The 17141-nt window shown below is 39.4% G+C and overlaps 1 protein-coding gene across 4 annotated transcripts in view; it reads right to left on the bottom strand.

Moving 5' to 3' along the window:
* Nucleotides 1–4525: 4525 nt before the first annotated feature.
* The window catches only part of myo7aa (myosin VIIAa), a 41601-nt gene continuing 28985 nt past the window's right edge, over nucleotides 4526–17141 (bottom strand). For 3 of the 4 annotated variants that reach the window (XM_073480112.1, XM_073480105.1, XM_073480129.1), the window contains 15 exons: nucleotides 16710–16879; nucleotides 12184–12374; nucleotides 11443–11567; nucleotides 10765–10922; nucleotides 10436–10589; nucleotides 10058–10213; nucleotides 9568–9673; nucleotides 9370–9483; nucleotides 8868–8955; nucleotides 8167–8273; nucleotides 7811–7996; nucleotides 7358–7474; nucleotides 6477–6560; nucleotides 6141–6260; nucleotides 4526–5118 (listed from right to left, as the gene is read on the bottom strand). In XM_073480112.1, coding sequence (XP_073336213.1) covers nucleotides 5026–5118; nucleotides 6141–6260; nucleotides 6477–6560; nucleotides 7358–7474; nucleotides 7811–7996; nucleotides 8167–8273; nucleotides 8868–8955; nucleotides 9370–9483; nucleotides 9568–9673; nucleotides 10058–10213; nucleotides 10436–10589; nucleotides 10765–10922; nucleotides 11443–11567; nucleotides 12184–12374; nucleotides 16710–16879 — 1969 coding nt within the window. In that variant the 3' untranslated portion in view covers nucleotides 4526–5025. The remainder of the gene's footprint in view (nucleotides 5119–6140; nucleotides 6261–6476; nucleotides 6561–7357; nucleotides 7475–7810; nucleotides 7997–8166; nucleotides 8274–8867; nucleotides 8956–9369; nucleotides 9484–9567; nucleotides 9674–10057; nucleotides 10214–10435; nucleotides 10590–10764; nucleotides 10923–11442; nucleotides 11568–12183; nucleotides 12375–16709; nucleotides 16880–17141) is intronic. The other variant, XM_073480121.1, reaches the window with a different exon arrangement.

Raw genomic sequence — 17141 nt, 5'->3', positions numbered from 1 at the left:
GTTCTTTTCCTGTGTGGAACCAAGTAAGAAAAAACCTATTTCATGAATTTCATTTTTTGAAAAATAATTTTCCATAAGAATTTTGTTTTGTCTGTGTGGAACCAAGTGATAAAAACATTTTGTTTTTCATGAGAATTTTTTTGGTCAATTTCAAACCCATTGAAAAAGTGTTTTTCCAATACTCAGTTGGACTACAAGAGGCGGAAGTGCCACTATGCCATGTTCTTAATAGGACCAAAGAGGATTCATGTTTTTTCTCCTGCCAAAACTTTATTTTTTCACTTGGTTTGACAAAATGATAGTCACTTTTGTTTTTCACCATTTTGTGAACAGTGTCACACAGAAAAAAAACAAAACATTTAGGAATATGCGGAAGCCCTGAAGGGTGAGAGAAAATGGATCACCAGAAGCATCTTTTTTTCAAAGTTTTAAAAGAAAAATGTTCATGAAAAATCTTTTTTATTTTCATGTGTGGAACCAAGTGAAAAAAGACACATTTTTCAAGAGAAAACAAAATTTCACACAGATTTTTTTTTTAATGTGAGGAACTGAGTGGAAAAAAACATCTTCACGAGTAAAATTTTTTTTGACACATGGGAAAAACATTTGCACTTGGATCACAAATGCAATTTTCTGAATATTCGTTTTCACAAAAAAATATCATATATATTTTTTACTCAGTTCCAAGCATGAAAAAAGATTTGTGAATTTATGAAAAAAAAACCTAAAACATTTTGTGAATTTTTTTCTTCACTGTTCCACACAGAATGTTTTATTAAGTAACTTTGGAATATACTGAAGAGTGAGAAAGAAAAAAAAATTCACAATTTTTTTTCATGCTTTCATGCTCTTTTTTTTTAAAGTGAAAAATAATATTTAGAGAATTGCATTTGTGATCATAGTGCAAATGTTTTTTCCCATGTGTCAAAAAAAACAAAACATTTTTTTTCATCATTTTGTGAAACCAAGTGAAAAAATAAAGCTTTGGAAGAAAAAAATATGAATCCTCTTTGGTCCTGTTTGAACATGGCGCAGTGGCACGTCAGCCTCTTGTAGTCAAACTGAGTATTACAAAAACAAACAATTTTTCACTTGGCTCCATGCAGAAAAAAAAAAAAATCTTATGAAAAGAATTCCTTTCACTGGGTTCCACACATGAAAAAAAAAAAGCTCTGGTGATTTTTATTTTTTTTTTCTCGTGAAGATGTTATTTTTCTCTCTCGGTTCCAAGCGTGGAAAAAGAAATTCTCATGAAAAAAATAATTTTTTCACTTGGATCCACACAGAAAAAAATAATTCTTGTGAAAATGTTCTTTTCACTCTGTTCCACACATGAAAAAAAGGCAATTTTTTGGACTTTTTTTGACACGCACAAAGCCAACAAGTCATTCAGTATATAAATATAACAGTATACTAACGAACGAACATGTTGCAGCTGTGACAGTAGTATCCTGTTACACATACCAACATCAGCCACCATGCTATAAATAACATGATAGTTAGGTACACTGTGAACTACATGAGTTATTCATTTATTATATCAGTCGAGTCGAAACAAATTTATCTAATATTTAATACAAAAGTAAGAGCACACATTACAGACAATGAAATCACTACAGGCAGTCAGGATGACAAAGTTACACAGTCACAGACAAAACAAAAACGAATGAACTCCACCGAAAAAGCAACACAACCGGAAAAAAAACTACACATTTGCATTCGTCCACAAAGAAAAACAACAAACTCAGCAACATAAAAGGTATCAAATGGAATGGTTGGCACTGTTAAAATACCAGCGTATTTGTTCGTCATACAAACAAGACAAAAGCAGTGCAGGTTAGTAGATTAAGGGCTTGCATATAAAACAAAAATACAAGTCACAAACTTAAATTTGAAGACAAAAGAACAAAACACTGGTTGTCTGTTTTCAATGCTATTTTTGTGGAAGTAAGGCCATTGGTAGAGGGAGACACACTGGGAGAGTTTGTTTCAAATATTCAAAAATGTTTATCTGATTTTACAGAAGGTATTCTCTCTTCTGGGGAAAACACATTTTCTTTTTAACCAAATCTTGTTTGAACTGGCAACAGAATTACTGACCAGGTGCCATAAAAGCTGTCAGAAATGGTCTCCTGAATTTGGACTTGTGACTAAAAACATCCTTTCTTAAAAGTCAGACTTGGATGGTTTATGTAAAGAAGCTAAAAGTAACTTTTTATATAGTTTCTTTAGGATTTCTTAACATTACTCAAGAACTAATGTATTTTGTATTTGATTTGAATGTCACAAGTGTTTATCACGTGTATTTTGATGCAGGTCCAGATGCAGAGGAAAAGCGTCTCAACATGTATGTCACATCTCAGCCTTGCTGTGGAGGTATGTGCTTGCTTTGTACTTCTTTTCTTTTAAACTTAAACCTCAGAGTTGTAAATGCACTATTTTCAGATGCAAATTTTTACAGAAACCAGAAACACCTAGTTCAGATTATTAACTACTATCAACTACAGGAATGTTACAAAAATTCCCATAACAGCTGCACTCCAAAGGAATGCTGGGTAATGCAGTCTCAACAGAAATATAGAAACAATGAAGGCATTAAATGTAAAGCTAAAAATAATCTACAACATTGAAGAAAAGAGGTGTAAACATAAACCATTAATTCAGTATTAAAAAAACAAAACCCTCATATAAACTGTTACACACAGTATAGGCCATAAAAATCATACACAAGCTGAGAACCAAAACACATTGCAGTTCTGTCTGCAGTGTGTCACACAACAATAGCAGAGTTTTAAATAAATTAGACAAGGTCCCTTAATACCACTTCAGTTTGGATCCAAGGCCAGAGAAATAGACAAATATCTTTCTAAACCCAAACAAGAAGGAATCTTAATGGATATTATTCTAAGTGGTGAAACAATCAACTCTTAATACACAGCAGTATTCTGTCGAGAAGAAAGAAGAGAAAACACAAACCTTAGAGACTACTGACCTGTTTTTTGTGAGAAAATTACAGCCAAACCTATATTATATCTAAGAACGCAAACTGAACAACTTTTTAATTTTGTCGGTATTTCAAAATACAGCTGGTTAGCATGCTAACGTCAGTAGATATCTCTGCAACAAAGTACATAAATGTCTTATTTCTTCACATTCTGTTAATAATTTTAGTTCATTTTTTGTTTATGTCTAAGCTGTGTTTTCAGCTGAATGCTAACATTAGTATGGTAATGTGTGATCATTTGCATGCACATTGACTCAAAATTAAATGTAGAACTTTTAAAGGCCTCTTTTAATACCGCAAAGAATTAAATGTAATATCTTTTCCATAATAATACATGTCAGAGATGGATAAAAAAAAAACCCAAAACAGTAGGAACAATAAGGCATATAATGATAAAAACATAGCACAAAAAGTAAGGAAATTTAGCCTGTTTATTTCCCTTTTAAATGGTGCCACATTTGTAAGGAACATGCATTTGTGGGATGAGCAGCAGAGCTGAATATGTGGGTTGCGCCCATGAAAAATTTGCCAAATCTTCTCTGCCAAACATCTTATTCTGCTATTGACTCTTGTTTGGTGGATTGGATGATTGAAGTCTGAAGAAACAAGACATATTGGCAATTTAACAATTTATGAATTTAACAAACAGGAGCCTCAGTAGCGTGTGGAGGAACCGTACACAGCCACAACAGCCTGGCACCTCCTCCTCATGCTGGTCACCAGCCTGCTCACACACTGCTGTGGGATGGTATCCCATTCTTTAACCAGCATTTGTCGCAAGTCAGCCAACCTGGTTGTGTTGGTCACTCTGGCACAAACAGCATGCCCAAGCTGATCCCACAAGTGTTCAATGGGGTTGAGGTCAGGACTGCTGGTAGGCCATTCCATCCTCTCCACTCCCAACTTCTGGAGGTAGTCTCTGAGAAACCCTGCTCGGTGTGTGAGCAGGCTGGTGACCAGCATGAGGAGGAGGTGCCAGGCTGTTGTGGCTGTGTACGGCCTGTGTCCTGTTTGTTAAATTAATAAATTGTTGAAATGCCAATATGTCTTGTTTCTTCAGATGTCAATCATCCAATCCACCAAACGACACCAAACAAGAGTCAATAGCAGAATAAGATGTTTGGCAGAGAAGATTTGGCAAATTTTTCATGGGTGCAACCCACATACTCAGCTCTGCTGCTCATCCCACAAATGCATGTTCCTTACAAATGATTTATTGCCAAGAAGCATTGTTACAACAAAGAAATAATCTTCCAAACACAAATTTCCTTACTTTTTGTGCTATGTTTATTAGGCGCATGTTTTTAATTATTTAATTTATATCACATTTTTGTCAATACTTCAAAATAATTCATCGTAATATAATTAATCAATTAATGAGACCTGAACACAGATAAGTGACATAAAATGGATGGATTGATTAACAATTAACTTGCCCATTATGAGACAATGAGCTTCCTAGCTACTGTAGTCCACTTGAAGTTTTCAAGATGTATGAGGCCGATGACAGCTGACAAAAAGTTACTGTTAAAGTTTAATGATGTCACAGGAACATTACACCGTTTAGGTATCAAAGTCCTCAAAAATGTCAGACATTAAGGCAGTGAACACCGGCTGCCACTTGGTTGCTGCACCTCAGTTCAATCTGAATTATAAATTAACATGACAACAGCACTGACTGAACACTATTTCTGTACACGCAGGTCTGTTGAATCAGGAACCAAACCAGGCAGATACCCTGTTGGACGAAGAGTTTGGAGGTTTTAGAGGTAGTCATCCTCACTGGACGGCTCGTCCTCATCCAAGTTGTAGCTGTAACTGTAACAGTTGCTGGGGCCTTCGCCGGGGTCGTCGCTGCTGGCAGCCGAACTCTCCCCGGTGAGCTTTGACCCTTCAGAGCTAGCAGAAGGACTGCGGCTCATCCTCCACAGCTGGTGGGCAAAGGTCCGGCCCCAGCTGCAGTACTGGCCAACAGGGCGCAAGAGCCGGATGAGCTCAGCGGCCTCCTGCCAGTAAGAAGTTCACTTGCTGTGGCCCCGCCCGGAGCGCTGTTTGTTCATGGTGGTGAGCATCTGACTGATGTAGGAGGTCAGCAGGTCGTCCATCTTGTAGCCCTGCAGGTGTGTACACACACAAAAAACAGCATTTTCAGGGCTGATACTGATTATTAGAGACTGAGACTGAAAACCAATAATTGGGACTGATATTCATCTGCAGTAAAATTAGGGTCAAAATAAACCTAAGCACAATTTACTTGAGTACGGTTCTTAGGTCCAATTTTCAGGTACTTAACTTGAGTATTTCCATTTTCTGCTACTTTATACTTCCTCTCCACTACATTTATTTGATACAATTAGTTACTAGTTACTTTGCAGATTCATATTATTCAGTTTTATAGGCTATTAATTGCGATGTGTTACCAATCAGATACTGTTTTGAATGGGACATTGCGTGAGAGGATGCTGCATCAGAGCCATGGTAGCACATTTTTAAATTGGTTTATGCACTTATGCTGATACTGATGAAAAATGCTGACTATTGGCCCAGTTAATCGGTCTACCCCTAATATTAAGTTTGATCTTGGATTAGGCTTGCCTGAATTAAAGGGGACTGTTGGGCCTTGGCACAAGTATGTGCTCTACTGAGTGCTTTTCTAGTTCTGAATCTGATACCAGTATCATGTTTCAAACAAGTTGGGACAGGGGCAACAAAAGACTGGGACAGTCAAACACCTGTTTGAAACATGCCACAGGTTCACTGGTAACAGGTGATTCAAGATTAGGTATGAAAGAAGCATCCTGGAAAGGCTGAAATGTTCAAAAGCAGGGATGGGGTGAGGTTCACCACTGAAACACATGATTGTATAAAGGAGATTTCTACGTGGGTTCAGGAACACTTTGTAAAAACTTTTGTCAGTAAATACAGTTCAGTTGAAAATAATTTCATTCTGTTTTTATCTATGTTTTTAAATGTATTTATGTATCATGTGAGCCATTGTGGTAGACAACAGGTATCACATTTTTTTTACCCAAGCATTTGTTCATGCTGCCTGTCGCCCCGGCTATCATTTATGACTCAGTTATTACTCTGAGAACTTCTTTTATTAGAGAATTGTGTGTGTGTTGCTGCCACCCACCAGTGAGGTCTCACACAGCAGTTTGCTTCCTCTGACCAGGTTGCCGATGGTGATGTGGAAGTAGGTGTTTCCACTGCTCCAGTTGGAGATCTTGGTGAAGGGGTGGGTGGTCAAGATGTCCTGCACAAACACACACAGAGAGGTACGCTTCAGCTGGCCTCAGGGCCTCTGACTGATGGGCTATGATGCCTACTGAAGTGTTTAATGCATGGGGAAATGAAAGAAGGTGAATGTGTTTACCATGTACACGTCAATGAGCAAAGTCCAAACTAACCATTAAAAGAACATCAGACAGGTGAGGAGGAAAACAATAGTTATTTGTATACAAACACAAACCTTCGTCTTCGGGTCGATAAGACTGACTCCATGTTTGTTGATGGCAATCAGGAGGATCTCTGGGAAGTTGGGCTCTGTAGTTTGCTAAAGACAAGAGACAGATTAATGTTATGTGACGACAAAGTATCTATTGATCATGTATCATACCTTATCATTTTTACATGTAGAGCTGTGATCTTTCCCTGTAAATTTGATGTTAAATATTTCCACCTCAGATGAAACTTGAGCAGCAAGGACCTCTTGTCTGACTAATCAGGAGTTTCTTCATTTCCTCACATATCTTCCCTGCACCTCTCTCTCTCCCTGTCCTTAACTTGGTTGAGTGGCACTGACAAACATCCAGTCCTTTCAATCTACACCAGCTCTGACCTCTGTAACTGTTCTCAGAGGCACCTGTCCTGTCAGTAGCAGCTCCTGAGGTGCTGATAGGCCAGTGGCTGCCTGATATTTCCTCCTCCATGAAGAGGATACAGAAAAAAACAGAATTGTTTTTATTTGGTTGATTAATCTTATTCCCCTTGAATAATGCCTAAAATAAAACCAGTAAGCTCACAGGAACACAATATAGGAGTCGTTCCAGCTCCCCGTGGTGGTTATGCTTCACTAAACGTGCCAGAGAGAGAAAGAGAGAGAGAGAAAAAAGACATAGAGCATAAGAACGTGGGAGGTCTCGTAGTGAGATGCATCACAGGTGCATTGTTCCATCTGATAACACATTTGCTTGTATTTGTTTAGTGAGACGGTGCATGACAGCTTAAAAACACTTCCTGTGTGGATTTCCCATGGGAGGCGAGGAAAAGATGTCACTGAATGAAACAAGAACACAACTCAGACAAAATCACCTGCTACAGACAGGAAGTGACACGCTCAGTTGTGTTTACCTTGACCTCAAAGAAGGCGGAGCCAAAGGTCGGCCATTTGTAGATGATCTTCAGAAACATCAGTTTGGCCTCTTCCCTTGATTTACCAGCCTGCTTGTTGAAGTATGCAACCACAGACTGGAATCACAAAAATAAAAAAAAAAACTGTTCAGATGATCAAAACATTGACATGTAACTTTCATTTTCATTTTCCTGACTGTACATTATAACATACAGTATTGAATATCTGACGCTGCTTCCTTAGGATAATTTCCTTTATTAACACGTATTACTTGAGGAACAATTATTTTATTTCCTGTCCTTACTTAATAAAATATATATAATTTATAAGATTACACATAAAAGTTGACTAGGGATGCAGCGAGGTGAAGGAAAAAGTTAATAAAACATTTAATATTTAATATTCAAAATCAGAAAAGACCGTTTTGTCAGTGGAGTTTTGCAGGTTTTTACCCTTTTCCAGTCATCTGGTGACATCTGACGGATGAGATCCTGGGGAACCAGCTCTCGAAGCATTTTGGGTATTGTAGGGAAGTGGGATTTGTCATCCTCAAACTTGACTCGGTAGATGAGAGCTGCAAGTTGGAACACTTCTTCTCGTGAACACTTGTGGTACCCACGCAAATATTTAGGCAGCTCCTAATCAAAAGCAAAAAAATAACGATGATACTAAATTTATTGGAAGCAAATTGCTGAAAGATAAAGTTGCAGCAGACAAAATCTTTGAGAATTAAAAATCAAACAAAACCGTGGATAAGTGAGTGAGTGTGTTTTCTCCTGTTTCTTATTGTAAATCCCATAAGACCGACCTGGTAGTAGTGAAAGATGGAGTCAGCGAAGGAGTCCTTCCCTGGAACTGTGTTGGTCCACAACTTCTTCATGAAGAACACCTGATAGGTCAGAGAGGGGACGATTCCTGCAACGTAAAATATTAATATTCGTTTTATTAGTTTGAGTGCAGGTTTGTTCAGCTTCAATCCTAAAAACAGAAACACCTCACTGTGTGATGCAATATAGTTCAACAGCACCAAAACTACATCCTCCAAAATGATGATACAGTTAAATTACAGTTCTCCTTTCATCAAAAACTGAACATTAAAACCTTCATGAAGGTATAATTTATTACACGACTGTTGTATTAGACCACATTACTTTTAGCTAGGTGTACCTGCAGCTTTATTTTAGTGAGGGAGAATACTTGATGTTCATAACTGCAGTGGATGATGCACTAAATGTCAAACAGGTTGCAAAAGTCAGTTGAGTATATGTGTTTCTCTGTAGGCTGCGTATGTTTTATTCTACTTGTTAACACGAACTGAATGTGTACAACAGAATCTCAAAGCTCTTTAGATAGTCATCCTTACTTTTAGTTTAATCCTGATGGATTCACTTAGAACTTATATATTTCAATTTCATATTCTATCTGAATAATATTCCAAACTTCACACCAGAACTTGACATGAAATAATTTTTTTGATCCCACAGAGGTGAGACAGTTGCGGATACAAACCATCTTTAGCTGGTCGAGATTTCTTGATCCAGTCAGTCAAATGTCTGACAAAGTCAAAGAAGAAATCTCCCTCTGGCACACTGATCACCTGCAGAGCACAAACATACACGGAACCAGATACATCAGCTCAGTGCAAGCCAATCAAGAAAGTAATCACAGTATGTAAAACAGCCCTAACTCACTTTGTAGATGTTGTAAAAAATGTGTTTTTCTTGAGAAACTCATGCAAACATGAAATTATTATATATTCATGTGTTTTATAAACATGTTTAAACCTACAGTAATTGCAGGAAATCTTATTGACAAATTTAAGTTTTGTCACCTAATAAACCTTAAGAATGAAATCTTTGGGTAGAAATATAAAGTAAGATCTAAGGCTGTAAGATCAATGTTTAATCCCACCTAACATCTCCTGTCATTCCCACATCCTGACCTGGACCAACCTGATTTAAAAACAGTGGCAGATTTGTTTTGCATCTAAAAACAATCTTTGACCTCTGACCTTGTCTGAGATCTTGACAAAGAGGCTGAATCCTTCAGGAGATTTGAGCAGCAGTCTGGTTGAGATGTTCTGGCAGAAATCCTTCGCTTTGGTACTGGACTCCACCTCAAACGCCTGCAGGTTTGAGAGACAAACAAAACAAAATTTGTAAAGACACTTTCTTGTTGACAAGGTGACATTTACATGTGTTTTTCATACCTCGTCTGTGTCGTCAGGGAAGTAGACTTTGTGGAAGATCTGGGTTGTCTTATGTTGGATGGCCTCTACTTCCACTAAATGAGGGGGATACTTCCTGGATCCGTTACTGTTACCATGACAACAATGGCAAAAAGACAGCGAAATGAACGGTCAGTCCAGATGAGTGAAGGATCAGAGAAAAATAAAATGCTTAATTCCTAAAGCTTCAAGTTTAAATAAGTTCAAACATGTTTTATCTGGAACAAGTCACTGACAAACGATTCATGAGCTTGACTTTTGTCCAAAGTTACTGTTAAGGACTGTTTTTTGTTTTGCACATCGCTTTTTTCTATTTATGAAAAAATCTGTGTAAGTAATGAACAAATAGGTAAATAAGTCCAGTATATAATTATAACACTTGTTTTTTTAAATAACAGCTATTAACTAGACGTGAGGCACATGTGAACTCTGAGTAACCTGATGTTATAAATATTTAATAATTAAGTTTTACCGTAGACTTTTGTGCAGCCGCTGCATGCAGTCTCCAGACAGCGGGTGGTGTTTCTTGGACTGGAGGAAGCGCTGGATGTGCGGCAGCAGGACGTTACTGGGAGGATACAGACCAGTACACAACCACAGAAGCTCCCAGCCTTTCTCCTCACTGTACCTGCAGTGTCACAACACTCATGTTCAGCTTCTGCTTATATTTTTTCCGACTGCAACTACAGCGATGACGAAATGATTAACATGCGGAACATCATCTTTCTGTGTTTAAATGCCCTTTGCTCAATCCACACAATACCCCCTTTAATATATTTAATTAGATAGAGATGTTATAATTCACACTAAGGTACACTGTTTAGAGTGATTATGGTGCTAGTTTACACACTTGACGTGGTTGTCGGTGAGCTGTTTTATGATCTGACAGTAGATCTCGTCTTTCAGAGGTTCGGCCTTCAGCGCTCCTTCAAAGATCTGGTCCGTCAGCTCGTTGACTGAACGTGTCCTTTTAGATGGGTAGTCGCCCATGTACTTCATCATAGGTGAGAAAACGTCAAGGAATCAAACAACTTGATTCGCTTGAATACGCAGAATGTATTTGGCTGTGAGACAGAGTGTCTGTTTAATTATTATGCATATTTATCAACTTTGAGGGTCCAGAGTATAAACATTTATTGAAAATCAAGTTGGGATACTCCCTTCCTGTTTAAAGGATATCTATGAAGGACATGCAGGCGTCCTGAGCCAGCTCCTCGTGGTTGACAACCTTCTTCAGCAGTGGCTGCTTCAGCGGCTCTCTGGTGCAGCTCCACATCTTGTCTTTCCCACGGTTCTTAGTGACCATCACCCTGCTCAGGGTGTGTTTGGGAGGAGGCCTAGAAAGGAGCAGGTTACAGAAGTCACAGCTGACATGACCGCATGTTAGAGGTTCAATCAGTGAAGGCAAGTCAGAGAAGTGGAAATTTGTCTTTGATGTGGCTAACAAGTAAAAACAACACACCAATAAACAATTCATAGAATACAAACAATACAGTAAAAACTGAACTGTGGGCCTGCGATGATAACTTCTGAATTTACTGAATAAAGTTTCCACATAAACTATCAGTTGTCAGTTCTGCAGTGTGATATTACTAAAATTAATGAATCGGTGCGTCAACTGATATTATGCCTGTGAATTGACTTAACGGTAAAGGAAGAACACTAAAGGGATGAGGACTGATCCCTGAGGCGCTCTGACTGAAATGACTTGAGGAGGATTTACACATAGCAGGTGAGAATAAACACATACTAAAACAGTGCGCATGAGCGTGTACCTGTATGTTTTCTGTCCGTAGGAATGTGTACATACCTGTCTATAATGTATATGCATGATTTGTTTTTAATCCTAGTGTGTACCTGAAGTAGTCGTAGGAGAACTCCTCCAGAGTGTAGGGTTTCATCCGGCCGTCGCTCTCTGGCATGACGAGCTGCGAAACACGAACCGACTCCTGCCGCTGATCCGGCGTCATGGTTACCAAAGCCTGATGGGTTATATTACTGTTCATCAGATTACATTACATTCATGTGACAGATACTTCTATTCAAAGTGACAAAGGCTGTTCAAAGACTCACAACACCTATGGATACCCTTTCTTTTTTTTTTTTTAAATCAAATTTATATTTTGTACAAAAAAAAGTACTATATCTTATAGTATAAATGGTATTAATAGAATATTTTGAGCCCCATGTTGGCTGCTTGTGGCACCCCCATGTGCTTGTTGTACATGGGGGTGCACATTTTAAGCAATTTCTTTAATTGATCATCGTCTGCCTTAACAATCGATTATGAAATATGTTGGACATTTTTCCTTTTACCAAATGGTTTTAACCACTGACATGATCTATGTTTGATGATCTGCTGAACTTCTGGTTAAATTGTGGCACATTTTACTTAAACTAAAAAGACTTTTTTGAATTAAAAACGATAAATATAAATTTCAGCAGACTGGGCTGTGACACAAACACTGCAGTCTGTGCTGCCAATAACATCAAACAGCTTCCTCTCCATTAAAGACAACCAGAGGAAGTCAGTGCTGTAAAAACGAGTCTCCTGACAAACAACAGAAGTTCATGTCATAAAATCTTTTTTACTCTCACCACGATGTCTTGCTGAGGTCGGGTCATGGTTGGCAGGACATAGACACAGTCAGCTGGGAAATCTCCTCTCTGATTGGTTCGTTCGTTGACACCATGCGCCCAACCAGAGTTGAGGACCTGCTCTCCTGTGTCCTGGTCCAACAGGATCAGGTCTCCCTTCAGGAAGCTCAGGAACGTGGACTCTTCCCCAGCTGTGGAAGTACGAGTTTTATGAGGCGAAATGATGGTTTCTTCTTTTAAACTTTTGTCTTCTATGTTTATTTAAAGGCCTTTCATGTAACAATTTATAGCAATTTATATGTATTAATCACTTTTTTATTGTCCAGAGATGAGCAGATTGCAACCCAACGTGAAAAATGAGACCTTCCCTGTCTTAAGAGTCCTGGGACCAAGTCACGTTGCAGAATGCACAACCCGACTGCACATTGCATATTCAGCATATTAAAAATGACATTAAAAAAAAAAAAAATCATAATCTCGCCTAATGCCATATGATTTTAGAAGGGGCCACATTAAGGACTTATCTTTCAAAAGTGGCTCCTCCACTTTATGTAACATGACTACAGCAGGGCTTTGAATCCTCTTTACGTTCCAAAAAAGTGCATCATCTCGCCATGACAACCGGCCTGCATCAGAGTCATCCACTGGTGTTTATTTTTAGAAGCTCTCAGCTGCTGCGTGCTACTCTCGTTCAACACAGTCTGTGTTCCTCCGGTCAATAATTCATATTTTGAAGGCCTGCACACAGGAGACAGAGAGCAGACTGCAACTACTCTGAGCCTTAGGACACCTGAAAAGCACACCGCTGGATGAGCGATGCCCCCCGAAACTAAGAGGCAGCAAAATACACAGCAACACTGCAACCAACAAGCCACATCTATGAGGTGAGGTCATCTATTTATCAGTTTCATCTATGAGACAGCAATTTTGGTTGGGCTTATTTTAAAAACACACAATACAAGCTTGTATTTTTTTAAAAATGTTTTTGCATCATCTTACGTGTAATGATCCGACCTGCAGTTTGCAGGGTGGGTTTGTTTTTTTGTCTGCCAAAATGTGTGTTCAGGTTGTTTTAAGCTAACTGTATAGGTTATTCATCAATTAAAATTATAAAGGTTTTAAACAACTGTATGTAACTGTTTAAATATCTGTGTAGAAAGCTGCCTGCTTAAAAAGGTGCTATATGTAAGAATTTTTGTTTAAAAAATTCAAAAATGTACTACAATTAACAACAAAATGTGAAGAAATAACTTTTTTGATTTATGCTATAGACGTTTATGTCTTGTTTTGCAGGGATATTTTTTGAAGTTAGCATGCAAACCAGCTAGCCCCCAGCCACTTTGTACCTCAAGAGGTGACATCAACACTACTCTGGTGCTCCGAGCTCTCAGTCTGGGCAGACTCAGCTAATACAAGCACTAGCTTGTCTGAGTAACTGCTAATGGCAGCTACAGTTAGTGGTTACTCAGGTGATATGCTGCCACCTATTTGTTTGGAGTATGAATTCTTCCATATTGGTCCTTTAAATATCCATTTTTAACTTTGAACTGTTTTTGAAAGGGCTTCTAATGCCTTTTTATGTGTTATGAAGGTTAAAGCACAATTGCCTTGTTGTGTTCTACAATGGCCTTGATGACCAGGAAGCTCTCGCAGAGAGCCCAGACACGGGCCTCGGTGACTACAGAGTACCAGGAAAGGTTCCTTCCCCCACGTTGTCGAGTGGCTGTGGTCTCAACCTCAACACAGAAAAACCCGTACCATCCACTCAAAGGGACAAATGCCTTTGTAAATGATTTTAGGTAAGGTCTAAAGATTTTTGTCTTGCCTAACTGGACACATCTTAGTGAATATGCCATAACCAAAACTGTGAAAAGTTGCTTTTTTCAAGGTTCATTTCATTGTCGTTCTACAACACAGGGCTGTACAACGTAAATGCAAGCTGTAGTTCCTTTAGCCTACACAAGATTTTTTTTTTTCAAGGTGGAGCGTTAAGGATGAGTTCAGGAGTCTCACAGCCTGAGGAAACAAGCTGCTGCACAGTCTGGTGGTACGGCAGTGGATACTTCTGTATCTTTTGTCAGATGTCAGCAGGGTGAACAGACTGTGGCTGGGTGGGTGTTGTCTTTTAGTATCCTTTGGGCTCTGTGCAGACGTCTTTCCCGATGTCACTGATGCTCTGTACCAGCGATGTTCTGGGTGGTTTTAATCACCCGCTGTAGAGTCTTTCTGTTCTGGGCCGTGCACGAACCAAGCCAGTTTGTGATGTTTCCAGTCAGGATGCTTTCGTTCGCTCAAGATGAGATCTTGAAACCGAAATTTAGGAATTATAGCCTTTTCTGTGCTTTTTTTTTTTTTTTTGATGGTGATGTGCGATGTCCATGACAGGTTCTCTGTGATGTCAATTCCCAGGAACCTTAAACTGTTCACCTGCTCCACTTAAGCCCCACTGATGTAGACAGGGGTGTGTCTTTGCCGCCTTCTTTCTAAAATCAACAATCAACTCCTTGGTTTCGCTGATTGCTGCTGTTGAGCAGAAGTTTGTTCTCTTTGCACAACTCTGCAAGATTGTTGATTACCTCCGGATATGAACTCTCATATTTTTAGTCGCATTGTTCAAAATTAGGTGTGAAAACTAGAATTCAAAAAGCCCTTCACAGGTATAAAAATAATAATGTATAAAAAGCAAAACATTGTAAATCTCCAATCTTTAACGTGTGTTTCAGATCCTACTATGTGAAGAACATGTGGATGAAAAACCCACCAAAGACCCCACAGCCCCCACAGCCCCCACAGCCCCCACAGCCATCTGCATCGCCCAAAAGCCACCGGAGATGCAGGAGCGCTCCACACAATCCTATGTGCTTTGAAGCAACGCAGAAGGCATCCAAGGAGGACTACACGTCAGTGTACACAAGTAAGCAATCTGAAGCTCTGTAGGCTCTTACATAGCAACAAATAGATCCTGTACATCATGATTTAAATATATCCTCACTGTCCCTTGTTTTCAGGCGATTTCCCTGTAAGGAAACTAAGTAAGCGGCAGCCGTACAAGCAGAGAGACAGCTTGAAAACCAGCCAAGGATTAGTGGTCACTGATGGTGATTTCACAGGTCGTCACTCCAAGAGAAGTTATTTTAAAGGTTCGGCCAACTCTACAGTAGTCCTGCAGGTGACAGAACCAAAACCAATTGAAAGCATAACGAGCTACCGAAGTGATTATGTGAGTCATCCAGTGCAGCCCAGGATTCACAGGGAGAAGCCCAACAAAGGTCTGACCATAGAGCCTGTAATGAGGACAAAGGTGACGTGGGATGTAAACAAGAAGCTTTATCACAAAAGCGAGGAATTCTTTCAACAATTTAAGACCTTGTCCCTGGAAACTAAGTTTCACAGCCAAGGAAAAGCTAAAGACTCCAGTCCACCAGCAGATCCCAACAACTTCCTTTCTACAACACATGCAGACTACACGGCACACGAATGCCCGCGCACCAAACCACTCCTGCCATCTATGCAAAGGGATGAGAAAAGCAAGAAGCCCTTTCAGGCAACAACTCAAATGAAGGAGGATTACAAAGCTTGGGACATGTTGCCATGTTTCCCCTCTGTCCATAAAGAAGAGCTGGACTGGCACAAGAAAACACTGTCAGTGTACACACCTAATCTCGCTGAGAGCTCCAGAACAAGCCCAAAGACTGTTAGCCTTCCTTCCACACTGAATGAGACTCCAGTCTGTAATTCCTCAGAGAAACCTCAACTTCCTGCTGAGAATAGAGTATTTTACGGCTTTGAATGCATCTCCAACGGGAACGAAGTCTCGAGAAGGTGGAACACCTCTCTAAACAGAGGAGGGACTTGGCTCGATGGTGACATTGGTGATGAGCCATCTAAGGCCCACCAAATCATAAGCTGTATGGTTTCTAGCAGGAGCTAAGATTTCCTCGACACCAGGCCACATATTACCTCAGGTCGTTTGTACATTTACACTAATGTAGCATGAGGTTTTGTTTGTGGTGACTGGGTTTCTCATAATAAACAGCAACAGATGTCCATTACTTGTATTTCATCTTTACCCTGTAAACTGCAGTTACTTATGTGCATTTGACTTAAAGGTGCACTTCTGTGTGTAGTTTTGGGGAAGACATTTTTAATCAGAATGAATGACGACTGTGCAGTTTGACTGAACACACTGACCTTAAAAGGACAACACAATACCATACTGTTTTACTTGTTATTGATGCTGGACCAGTGTTCTGGGGATCTTGTTTTCCTCTGAGAACAGCTTGTTTATTCAGTAATGAAAAAGATCAAAATTACTCAGTTTGTAGTGTTACCTCACTAATATTGTAAATACCAGAGAGCCCAGACACGGGCCTCAATGACTACAGAGTACCAGGAGAGGTTCCTTCCCTCACATTCCCACTTTGCTGTGGTCTCAACCGCAACATAGACATTTTTTGGGATTTTAATGAAACAAAAAACATTAAAAAATGTTTTAAAACATGGTTTCATCACCCTTCAGGACTTACTGGGGTTGGGGTTGTCCTGCAGGGCCACCACAAACTTCGACCTCTTCCTCAGGCCTTCTAGAAAGGTCACCACCAGGTCGCGAATGTCCTCCGCGTTGTTTGAGGTGAAGGTGTACTCATCTCCTTTGATGGTCGCCAGAGTGAAACTCTGACTCTGCAACTTTCCTCCCCTGAAAGACCAACAAGTCCTCCAAATTAGACAACTACAGTAAATACATGGATTGCCAGCTCTCTCCACAAAAGCATTTTCCAATTTGATGTCCTTCTCATTGTTTGTGTAAGTGCCTTCCACACCAAAACCTTACAAAAGTTGAGGGTTAGAAAAATATCATAGTTTGGCTTAAAATAACTATTTAATTTCTTTAAAAAATGATGTTGAAGGCTCTTTAACCTTAATCAACATCAAGTCACTTCCTTCTTTGCTCCAGACAG

The sequence above is a fragment of the Pagrus major genome, chromosome 2 (assembly GCF_040436345.1).
Source record: "Pagrus major chromosome 2, Pma_NU_1.0".
Taxonomy (NCBI): domain Eukaryota; kingdom Metazoa; phylum Chordata; class Actinopteri; order Spariformes; family Sparidae; genus Pagrus; species Pagrus major.
The sequence above is the reverse complement of the archived record's forward strand: the minus strand, read 5'-3'. Positions and strand labels throughout refer to the sequence as shown.